The following is a 12,216-nucleotide window of genomic DNA, read 5'->3' as shown; positions in this document are numbered from 1 at the left end:
ATCCTGTCAGTCCAACAAGAGAAATAATCCTAGAATCCAATGCCTTCTTACAAGCCCCTGTGCTTCCACCCTCAACAGCGCTGGTGTCATTTCAGTATGGGCTATCAGGCTTGATGCTGTCAGTCTAGACCCTGCTTCTCAACAGTAAACATACTGGTCCTGTGAGATCACAAGATTTCTGCCCTGTTTGTCTCCTCCTAGCTCACTTTATCACCTGTTTTAAATCCTCTGCTCAAAAGTAAATTTCTTGATGAGCCAAATTACCACATTTACTCTGCTTTATTTTTCTACAGTACTAAACACTTTTTAAATACCGCATAATAAATTTATTTATTATCTTTTTGTTTAGTCTATCTCCTTCTATAGAATGTAAGTTTCACAAGGGCAGGAATAAATGAATGAATGAATTCTTGAAAAAAGAAGAGGTCACAGCTATTCCCCTGCTGGGTATCTTCTCCAAAGAATTTAAAGAATCATACCACAGTGATATATGTGCACCCATGTTCATAGCAGCACAGTTTGTAATAGCTAAAACTTGGAAACAGCCCAAATGCCCATCAACTGGAGACTGGATCAAGAAAATGTGGGGTTTTTTTAGTGCACTGCTGCCAACGCCCCAGCAGAGAAGCTGAGGTCAACATCAAATTTGAAATATTTAAACTATTTCCACAATGCAGACAATTAAGTGCATTGTTGTGGGCGATGCTGCTGTTGGTAAAACATGTCTCCTGATATCTTATACAACAAACAAATTTCCATCTGAATATGTACCAACCGTTTTTGACAATTATTCAGTTACAATTATGATTGGTGGAGAGCCATATACTCTTGGGCTTTTTGATACTGCAGGACAAGAGGATTATGACAGACTATGACCATTGAGTTATCCACAAACAGATGTATTTCTAGTCTGTTTTTCAATGGTCTCTCCATCCTCATTTGAAAATGTGAAAGAAAAGTGGGTGCCTGAGATAACTCACCACTGTCCAAAGACTCCTTTCTTGCTTGTTGGGAACCAAATTGACCTCAGAGATGACCCCTCTACTATTGAGAAACTTGCCAAGAACAAACAGAAACCTATCACTCCAGAGACTGCTGAAAAGCTGGCCCGAGATCTGAAGGCTATCAAGTATGTGGAGTGTTCTGCACTCACACAGAAAGGCCTAAAAAATGTGTTTGATGAAGCAATATTGGCTGCCCTGGAACCTCCAGAACCAAAGAAGAGCTGCAGGTGTGTGCTGCTATGAACATCTCTCCAGATCCCTTTCTGCACAGCTGGTGTCAGCATCACACTAAAACCAATGTTGAAATCAAACTAAAGATTTAAAATTAAAATTCGTTTCTGCAAAAAGAAAATGTGGGTTTTTTAATAAAATGGAGTACTACTCAGCCATCAAAAATGAGAAATTAGAGACATTTATTGCTAAATGGATGTATATTGAGGCGATACTCTTAAGTGAAATAAATAGGACACACATGTGTAAATACCAAATAGTTTCTCTAGTGTGAGAAACTGAGAGTGTACACAAAGACTAAAAGGTACAATAGATAATATGAAATAGGAAGAAAAGGGGCAAAGGGGAAGGGAAAGTGGGAGGGTTAGGGGCAAGGCAAGAAGGGAATGGAATTACTATGAGAAAATGAAAAAATGGAAACAAAGTCTTTGTAAATAGGGAGAGATGGAGGGTTTGAAGGGAGGGCAGGGGAAGGGGGAAAAATAAGAACCAAGAGAGTATGTAAAGGTTCATATCTCCAATGATAAATGTCATTATATTGTACACCTAAAATGTACCAATAAAAGGATATACAAAAAAAAAAGAAAAAAGAAGAGGTCAGTGAACTGGATATGCATATTGCTATGGTTTATATCTAGATGTCCCTCAAAGCCTCATGCACTCATGGCTGGGGCATTTGGAGGATGATTGGATTGTGGAGGTTTATAGCTGGCTTGCTGTTAGACAGTGGGGTGTGGCCTAAAAAAGCAGGTCACTGGAGGGTATGGCCTAGAAATGTTTATCTCACTCTCTGGCCCCTTTCTTCACTCTCTGCTTCCCAAATACCATGACATGAGCAGCTATTCCTATGCCATGCCCTTCTGCCATGCTGTCTTGCTTTGGAACCATTGGACTATGGATTTAAACCTCTACAAACTGTGAGCCAAAATAAACCTCCCTTCCTTTTAGTTGTGGGTCTCAGGAATTGTGTCTCAGTGACGAGAAAGTGACTAAGTGAGATTTTGGTACCATAGGAGTGGGGTCATCGCTGTGATATTATCTGATCATGTAGTTCAAAAGCCTTTAGAAGTGATTCACAGAAAGAGTTTGGAAAAACTCAAAGGTGCCAGCTAGAGAAGAAGCCCTAGAGTGCTATATTATTCTAGTCAGAGCTCAGAGGATCAGAATACAGATAGAAATGCAGCTGGTCAAAGCCAGGTTTCTTCTGGGAACAGCTGCAGTTGAACTTAAGACCATATGTATTATGCTCTACAAAAAAAATTGTCTATATTTTGAACATATCCTGAGACTTTCTGGGAGACGGAGATTAAGGGCTGGAAACTAATCAATCTGTCAGAGAAAATTTCAAGGCAGTCCAACATTTAGAATGTGGCTTGGGTACTGTTGGGGGCTTTTAGTGAGCTCAACATTGAGAATCCAGAACAAATGGCACAGGTGAATGATTTTAAATTTTCAGTTTTGCCAGACAGGAAGCACCTGCAAAGATGGAGCAAAGGGGAGATTGGTTGCTGAAAAGTAGCATTTAAAAAAATGTGCTGTTACAACAGGGCAAGAAGAAGATCCCTTCACGGCATGTGAGAAATCAGCAAGACCTCACCCTTCACAGACTCAGAATTACAAAAGTGAAATAGTATACTTTGCTTTGCGAAGGAAGTCCCAGGGCACCCTACTCTGAGAAGTGCCACCTAGGGAATTGATTTCCTGTGATTGGGTTTAAAATGCTCAGCCATCCAAGCACTCAGAAGCATCTGCAACTTTAATTCAAGGGGGCCTGGCTACTGTTCAACCTGGTGGCAGACCTTGACATCATCCGCATGGTGCTGGATTTACTGGCATGAAGAATGCAAGAGCTGTATGTCAGGGAGTCTTCCACCCAGATTTCCTAAGAAGGCCTGAGAAGTCAGGCAGCATGCTCCTGAGAGGGCAGTGAATGAAGCTATAACAGTGAATCTGAAAGTGCAGTGGAGACTCTAAAAAGTTAGAGAAGCCAGGAATGTGGTATGTCTGAGGAAAGTTACAAGGAGAAGAGAGAAGCCATGAAGGCTACAATCACTGGCAATACTATAGGGGTGGAACTCCAATTCCTTTGGAATTCACATCTTGCTACAGCTTGCCCTGGATGTTGGACATGGAACTAGAAGATTTTACGTTTGCCCTTCTTGGCTTTGGTCTTGTTTCAGTCTGATTTTTTTTCTATCTGGCTATTTCTCCCTTTTGGAATAAGAAAGTTTTTCCAGTACCATTACACATTGGAAGTGTTTAACTTTATTTTTATAGGGGCTCACACCTAAGAGTTTGACTTAAGAGTTAAGACTTAAGAAAAGACTTTGGACTTGGATTTTTCCAGTAGTGCTGGAACTTTTAAGATTTTGGCAACTCTTAGAGAGGGACTAAATGAATTTTTCATAAAGGGATGTACATAAGTTTTCTGGGGGGCCAATGTGCTATGTTATGGTATACTTGGATGTCCTCAAGAACCTCACATGCTCATAGGCCAGGCTTTGGGAAGGTCATTGAATTATGGGGGCTTATAGCTGACTTGCTTTTAGTTAATGGAATATGGTCTGAAGAGGTGAGTCACTGGAATATGTGGCCCAGAAGGGTTTATCTTCCTCCCTGGCTCCTCCCTTCACTCTCTGCTTCCTGTCCACACCATTAGCAACTCTCCTCTACCATGCCCTTCTGCCATGCCTTCCTGCCTTGGAGCCAGACTGAAACATGAGCCAAAATAAACCTCTCTTCCTCTGAAGGGTGGATATCAGGTATTTTTGTCCCACAAACAAGGAAAAATGACACATATCAAAACATACAAAGAAAGGAGATTAGAAATTATAAAGAAATAGAGATCTGTGGGAAACAATAAAAAGATGTTGGAAAAATATATTTGGAGTCCCAGGACCCAGAGGGAGCAAAGGAAGCGGTAAGTTCTATATCTGAGGGGACAACATCTCAGAAATTTCCAAAAATGAAGGAAAACGTCAAGCCCCAGATAAAAAAAAAAAAGTGTCACAAAACTTAAGCACTGTAAATATGAAAACCTAAAAACTACACTTAAGCATATTGGAGTGAAATAAAATTTGAGAGAAAAATCTTTACTCATATTAAGGGTCACTATCTTGAAAGAAAAGGTGCTATGTAATGTATTACTCCCACTCAATTCTGCAGGCTTTTGTTTTGCCTCTCTTCATTTGCAGAAATTCACACACCAAAGAGACACAAGTTTAAGGATAAAATGCTACAGTTCCTTGCTGGATAAAACAAGATTCCCAAAATATTAAGGACTTTTGAGCAACACTTCTCATATTATTTACACAAATTGTAGGTAAGCAATTATTTAGGTAAATAATGTCATTCATTTATAAAATATTGACTGCTCTATAAAAATTTAATATTCTACAAGTCTTTAAGCCTTCTGTTCAATTCTATGAGGTTAGTGGTACCAATATAGACTAGTTTTTCATTGATTACCCTGAGGCATACAACAGAGACAACTGTAGTGTACCCAAATGCCCAAAGTTCTCTCTCTCAACAACATCAATGAAAAAGTATAGAAAAAAATATCCCAAATAGCTTGGTCTAGTTCACACATCCTAAATATAGATGTGTGCTTTAATACAAAGGTAAAATTCAAAATTTTGCAGATTTCTAGCGGGTCACATAGAAGGGGAACAGTAGTTTGACAACATTTTTTCAAGTATATAAAAACAGAATCAAACCATCATATCTAATAACCATTCGACAGTTTTTAAAGTGAAAACAAGCTACTTTGCAATACCAGTGTACTGAATATAGGGCAATCCAATTTAGTGTTAATAGATACTTGATTATTTGGAGATGAGAAACTAATATAAATATACATATACACTGTGAAACAAGTCAGATAGTATAAATTTTGAATGAAAGTCACTCAAAATGCTGATTTTGAGGTTTTGATAACCTTATAAAATTAACAATTCTCTAGTTTAAATGGTTACATTCTCTTTTTAATGCCTGTCTCCACTTACTAATAGATCAGAAACAGCATGGTGGCAAGAATGTCATTGTCATTTGATAGTTGTCAGAAGTAATTTTGAAGACTTTCTTCTGGGCCTGGAAAGCCACCTTGAAATACAGCTAAAGAGAGCACTCAAGACTTAATGGCAAAATTGCTTTGTGCTTTATAAAGAGCATTACAGAAACATGTAAAATTTTTTCTCCTAATGACAAAGCTGTCATCTTAGTCAAAATCAATGTGGCATTGTATTAGACAGGAAGACAGAATGCAGAAAAAGGCAGGATAGAAAAGTTATCCAAAGTCATTTGAGCATCAAGGCTGCAAAGGGAATTGCACAGATCATAGCCAGAGGGACAGTCTGAAATAGGAAATTGTGTTTATGTGGAGATTACGGTCTTAATAAAACAACAAGATGAGTCTCTGGACACTCATACCAAGTCTCAAGTCTCACCTCGGGCTGAAAACTAAATGGAGTGCTTTTAGGACCAGCAGTACAACGGAGGCTTTCCACCCACTCGAGTTGGGGAAACACCACAGGGCCAATCTTAACTTCCATTGCTCTGAGAGGTAAGGGCACACATCTGTAAATGCCGAATAGTTTCTCTGGTGTGAAAAACTAAAAGTATAAATAAGGATCAAGATGTATAATTGATAATGTGATATAGGGCAAAAAGTTCTAAAGGAATAGGAAAAATGGGAGGGGTAAGGGAAAGGACAGAAGGGAAAAGAAAAAAATATGAGAAAAGAAAAAAATGGAAACAAAGTCTTTGTAAATAGGGAAGGGTGGAGGGGGTGAAGGGAGGGCAGAGGAATGGGGAAAAAATAAGAACCAAGGTACATCATGTAAAGGTACAAGATTCCAATGATGAATGTAACTGTATTGTATACTAAAATGTACCAATAAACTTAATGGAAAGAAAATAAAATAAAATAACAAAGAACCAGAAAATCTCTGAAGTTCCAGGCCAGAGCACAAGCAGGTTAGATCTCCTGGCCTGATCTTCAGTAAGCTTTCCCCACTCCGGAACCTTATTAATGGTTCAAAAATATAGACTATGTCTCCTACATGTAGTTTAATCAAAGTGAACTCTGGGTCATGCACGCTCATTGAAAGCCCCTGAGGTGACTCAGTAACATGTCATTCATTCTTGTCAATCTCACCTGGAGATCCAATGAGAAACACCAGGCCTTGGGTGCACTTCTTAAAACTCTGAAAAACTGATTTATCTGTGTATGGTGTGCTGTTTATTTTTCTGTAGTTCTGGCACCACTTTTCTGTTCATGCTACTTTTTTATTGGCACAAACTTGCCCTGAGCACATCTTCCCATGATCTTCAACAAAAATAGCTGCTTTTTTTTAAACATTTGATGTACATTTGCAATTCTTTGTCCATCATACACAAGAGTCTATATTCTGGATCCATCTTATAGTGTTCAAATTTATTCCATGTGACAAGAAGTATAAATGACAAGGTCAGAAAAACAATGGGAGGAGAGGCATGGATATAACAGGCAGAGTGGGGCCCTAAGATGCACCTAAAATAGCTTTGAAGCCATAAAGCTATTATCAGAGACAGCTAACTGAGGCAGAAATATTATAGGCATCAGATAGGCCTAGGCACTTGAGAGTGTCAGGGCAAAGGTAAAAACACATTAAAACCATGGCCAGTGGTGCATCTCTTGGAGGCCAGGCCTAAAGATAAAGACAAAATGATCAGGCCTAAGATAAGTGCTAACACTTGGTCTAATGAAGTCTAGATGGACATCAGTTACCTTAGTGGATGACCAAGATCCTTGGACTTATTCCCTCCTGAAAAGTTCTTTATTCCTTCCGTGTATACTTGCTACATGACTTGCTTTCCCATTGGATCGATGTTATCTAAGGAATTATACTTATAACCTTATTACTTGATCATCGCTGTAACCCACGTTGTACCCACATGGTTGTGCTCTATAAAATGTCAGCTGAGAAGTGGAGTCCTTGGCAATCCACTTTTGGGCCCCCTCCTGCCTCTCAGGAGCTATATCTTTCCCCTCAATAAATATTTCCTACTCTTAATCTCTGTAGCTCCTGAGAATTCATTCTTTTTTTTTCCATTAAGTTTATTGGTACATTTTAGGTATAAAATACAGTTACATTCATCATTGGGATCTTGTACCATTACATGAGTATCTTGGTTCGTATTTTTTTCCCCATTCTCATGCCCTCCCTTCACCCCCTCCACCCTTCCCTATTTGCAAAGACTTTGTTACCAATTTTTTCCTTTTCTCATATTTTTCCTTTTCCCTTCTTTCCTTTCCCCTACTCCTCCCACTTCCCCTACTCTTTTAGACCTTTTCTTCCTATTACACAGTATCAATTATACATCTTTGAAATTACAACATCAAGATCTAGGAGACATTACCACAGATTTTACAGAATTTAAAAGGATATAGAAAGCATATTTCAAAAATCTTTTTTGAAATAAATTTGACAACTTCTAAGAAGTACCTTGGAAGACAAATTAATGAAACTAACTCTGGAGGAAATATAAAATTGAATAGCACCAATTAAAGACAGTATATTCCTAGCTTTAAAACCTACCTATATGGCAACAACAGGCTCATATACATTTTAACTGATAAATTATATCAGATATTTAAAGCAGAAGAAAGAAGGAACACTTCTCCCCTCATTGTGTTAATCCTAAAACTAGATAAAGATAATAGAAGAAAAAAGTATGAACATAGATAGAAATTTGTTTAACAAAACAAACTACTAGAAGTCAGATCTGGCAGTATGTAGAAAGTGGTTTTGTTATAGGGTTGGCAATGTTGGTTCAGCATTGGAAGATCCGCCCCCAAAAGTCATCCTTTTAACCGAGGAAAGGAAAAAGCCATATGATCCTGTCACTAGTTGGCGAAAAAGTATTGGATTAACTCCACAGCTGTTCATGGTAAAAACTATCAGGAGACTAGAAGTAGAACAGAACCTTCTCAACAGATTAAAGACACGTACTCCATACTGCCAGTGAGAACACCTCATATGAATGGAGACGATACAATGCTTTCTCCCTAAGGTGGGGAACAAGGGCAGATATGCCCACTCTTCATCTCTCTATTAAACTTTGAAACATAGGCCCAAACCAAAATTGTCTGGCAATAAGATGACACAATTAGGATAGGATTGGCAAGTAAAATCTTTGTATGTAGATGAAATGATCATCTACAGAGAAAATACTAAGAAATCTCTAGGAGCCCCTAGAACTTTTATTTGAATTTAGCAGGATTAGAAAACTGAAGGTATATATAAAAATTCAGGTCTATGTGTACTTGCTATAAATGAAGAATTGGATATTGAAATTTAAAAGTTATGTAGGGCTACAAAAGACCTAGAAAAGGAAAAGGAAAAGAAAAAACAGTGTTGGAAGAGACATTTAGTACCTAATTTTAAGACTTCCTGTAAATCTACAGTAATCAAGACAGTGTTGGTGTAAGGAAAGACATATAGATCATTGGAATAAAACAGAGAATCTAGAAATAAAACCACACATATATGGTCCACTGAGTTTTGAAAGATCATTTAACATTAACATTTTATACAACATAAACTCAATTCAAGAGCTGAGGAAAAGATAGTGTTTTCAGCAAATGGCACCAGAACACCTCGTATCCATAGGTAAAAAATTAACCTCAACCATTTATATCCACACATAAAAATAACTTGAAAGAATCTATTAACCTAAATATGAAAGACTAAAACTACAAAACTTTAAGAAGAAATTATAAGGGAAAATGTTTATGAATTTAGGGAAGGCAAGAAATTCCTAGGATATAAAAAACATAATGTATAAAAGAAAAAAATTGACAAATGAGATTCTGTCAAAATTTGGAACTTTAAATAATATCGTTAAGAAAATGAAAAATAGTCCTTAAACAGACCATATTTATAATGTATATAACCTATGTCCAGGATATATAAAGAATTCTTACAGCTCATTAATAGACAACCCAATTAAAAAGTAGACACAAGAAGATGATAAATAGCCAGTACAACACAAGGAAAGGTGTGCAACACTAGAATCAGAAAAATACTAATCAGTATAATAACAAGATTGAATTATACACTCATTAGGGTGATGAAGTTAAAACTTTGAAGAGAACAAATGTCAGCTTAGGTGTGAACCAGTCAGAACTTACTAATACTGCCAATGTGAACGTAAAATGATAAAACCGTTTTGGAAAACAATATAAAAATTTCTTGTATTACTATTAAGAATCAACAGGTCTGTTCTTAAATTTTTACTTAAGAAGAAAGAAAACACATTTTCACAATAGATTTGTACATACAAGTTGAGTATCCCTTATCTGAAATTCTTGTGACCAGAGTGTTTCAGGTTTTCATTTGAAATCCACTTGATCTGCAAAGAGGATAGCTACTCCTGCTTTTTCTTTTTCAGGTTCCTGTCACATGGAGTATTGTTTTCCACCCCTTAACTTTCAGTCTATGAGGGTTTTTTTAATTAAATGTGTTTCTTGTATGCAGTATATTGTTGGATTTTGCTTCTTGACACATTCTGTAAGTCTATTTCTTTTGATTGGTGAATTGAGACCATTAACATTGATGGCTATATACGTATTGACTTTTCATTGTCATGACATTTTCTGTTTATTGGATTCTCCCCGTTTGCATTTATTTCTTGTCACACCCAGTGGATTAATTCTGCTGGGCTCCCTGTGGCTGTGATCCTCATTGCCTTTTCGTAGGATATTGTCTAAAATTTTTTGGAGTGCTGGTTTGGTATTCATGAAGTTCCTAAGGTGCTCTTTGTCATGAAAGTATCTTGTTTCTCCATCAATTTTGAAGATAGTTTTGCAGGGTACATCAATCTGGATTGGAGGCTTTTTTCCTTTAGGGCTTGAAATACATCACTCCATGCTCTTCTTCCCTTGAGGGTTTGCAATGAGAAGTCTGCTGTGATTCTGATGGACTTTCCTTTGTATGTGATTTGTTTCTTTTCTCTAACTGCTTTTAGAATTTTGTTCTCCTGTTGGGTTTCTGGATTCTTAAATATTACATGCTTATGTGTAGATTTTTTTTTTTTTTTGATCATGGCTATTTGGAGTCCTATATGCCTCACTTATCTTTATGTCAAGTTCTTTTCCCCTGTTTGGGAAGTTTTCTGCCATCACTTCTGTGAACAGTTTTTTTATGTCATCTGCACTCTCTCCTCTTTCTTCATTGACTCCAATTAGTCTTATGTTATTCTTCTTTGCATCATCTAGCAGCTGCTGGATTGATTTCTCATGGTTCCTTACTATTTTAAAGAAATTTTTCTTTTCCTGGTCACTAATAGCAATCTTATCTTCTATATCTGAAATTCTGTCCTCACATTGGCTCATTCTGCTGAATAAACTTTTGTTGGAGTTTTTAATCTCCTGGAGATCTGTTTACATCTGTTTTATGGATTCCATTTGTTTCCTAGGTTGGGATTCCATCATGTTCCTCAGTTCCTCTATTTTTTTAATCTGTGTCCTCTCTAGATTTATTAATCATGTCTTGCACTATGGCCACAATCTCTGCTGTTATCTGAGAAATTATTTCTGATTTCATTTTTTCCAGATCTTCTTTTGTTGCCAGTTCAGGGAGTCCAGGTGATTGGGTATCACAGTGTGCCATCTCCTTTCCCTTTGGGGTTGTTTTAGGTGATCTGGAAGTCTGGTTTTGAAACTTGTTTACATGTCTTCTCATTTCAATGGGGGTTGCTGCTGGTGACCATGTGACTCACCTCCTCTGTACTGGTGGGGGTGGTATCATGGCCCAGATGCCTCCTCCTCTGCCCTGGGAGAGGCTCACCTCCTCTGTGCTCGAGAATTCATTCTTTGATTTTGGCTACTACAAATTCAGCATGTCAGACATCTAGAAATGGGAGTTACAATATTTCCCCTATGTCATTTGGAGGTTCTATATCATTTCCTATCATGATCATGCTACTTTAGTAATATTTTTAGTTGGCTTATTACCACATTATAAGCTAGATATTGTACTATATTCTTTAGATGAACTGTCTCATTTAATCCCCACAACAAACTAAAAAATAAATAACCTTGCTATCTTAATTTATAGATGACAAACCTAAAGTTGATTTTATTTTTTCAAATTTATAGCTAGTCTGTGGCAGAACTTTTCTGAGTTCTAAGACATTTGCTTTTAACAAGGAAGGATACTAACTCCAGTTGGCTTTAAGTAATGGAAGAGTGCTGTTCTTTTCAACAATTCTATCTTACTGCTGGGCTCCAAAATTTGCTTAAAAATTAGTTTAACAAAATGTCAGCAATAAAATGTTTACCTCGTTATCCAGACATAATCATCTTTGCATAATGAAGAGGTGGTAGGCCAAAATGCATAATTTACAAAGAAATAAGCTAACAGACATTTGTATATTTTTGGTACCCCTTAGCTTGATCAAGACTAAAAAGTACTCAGGGAGTAGAAAAGAATTTTCAAAAGGGGATTATGGAAAAAAATAGATTATAAAACTCTCCTAGTATAGGGAATGCAGCGGCTTCCTGGCCCTTTAATTTAAGCCTAGCAAAAACAGACCTTGACCTGAGTTACTCCAAGAGCCTCATACAGCTTCTTTATAGTTGGGGAACTGAAGGCAGGACCTCATGTGATAAATAACTGGTTTGGGGGGGGGGGCATTGCTTAAATTCTTTTATTGGTACATTTTAGGTATACAATACATTTACATTTATCATTGGGTGCTTGTACCTGTACATGATGTATCTTGGTTCTTATTTTTCCCCTACTACCTGTGTGCCCTTCACCCCTCCACCCTTCCCTATTTACAAAGACTTAGTTTCCATTTGTTTTCTTTTCCCATAATTTTTCCTTTCCATTCTTTCTTTTCCCCATAAATAACTATGTTAACACCCATATTGAAGTTAGTTATTCATGGAGCTTTCCCATAGACTAAACATGGGCCACATGGGGAGTTGGTCTGG

At 37.3% G+C, this 12,216-nt stretch overlaps 1 protein-coding gene across 1 annotated transcript; it reads left to right on the top strand.

Annotated features, from left to right (window-relative positions):
• Positions 1–605: 605 nt before the first annotated feature.
• LOC101711269 (cell division control protein 42 homolog) lies at positions 606–1,297 on the top strand. Its single transcript, XM_004864056.3, is given in 1 exon segment — positions 606–1,297. A coding segment is annotated over 1 exon segment (576 nt). The 5' UTR covers positions 606–671; the 3' UTR covers positions 1,248–1,297.
• Positions 1,298–12,216: the final 10,919 nt, after the last annotated feature.

Source organism: Heterocephalus glaber, unplaced genomic scaffold, assembly GCF_053883595.1.
Source record: "Heterocephalus glaber isolate CG9 unplaced genomic scaffold, H.glaber_assembly_v1.0 deba00001662, whole genome shotgun sequence".
Lineage (NCBI taxonomy): Eukaryota > Metazoa > Chordata > Mammalia > Rodentia > Bathyergidae > Heterocephalus > Heterocephalus glaber.
The sequence above is the reverse complement of the archived record's forward strand: the minus strand, read 5'-3'. Positions and strand labels throughout refer to the sequence as shown.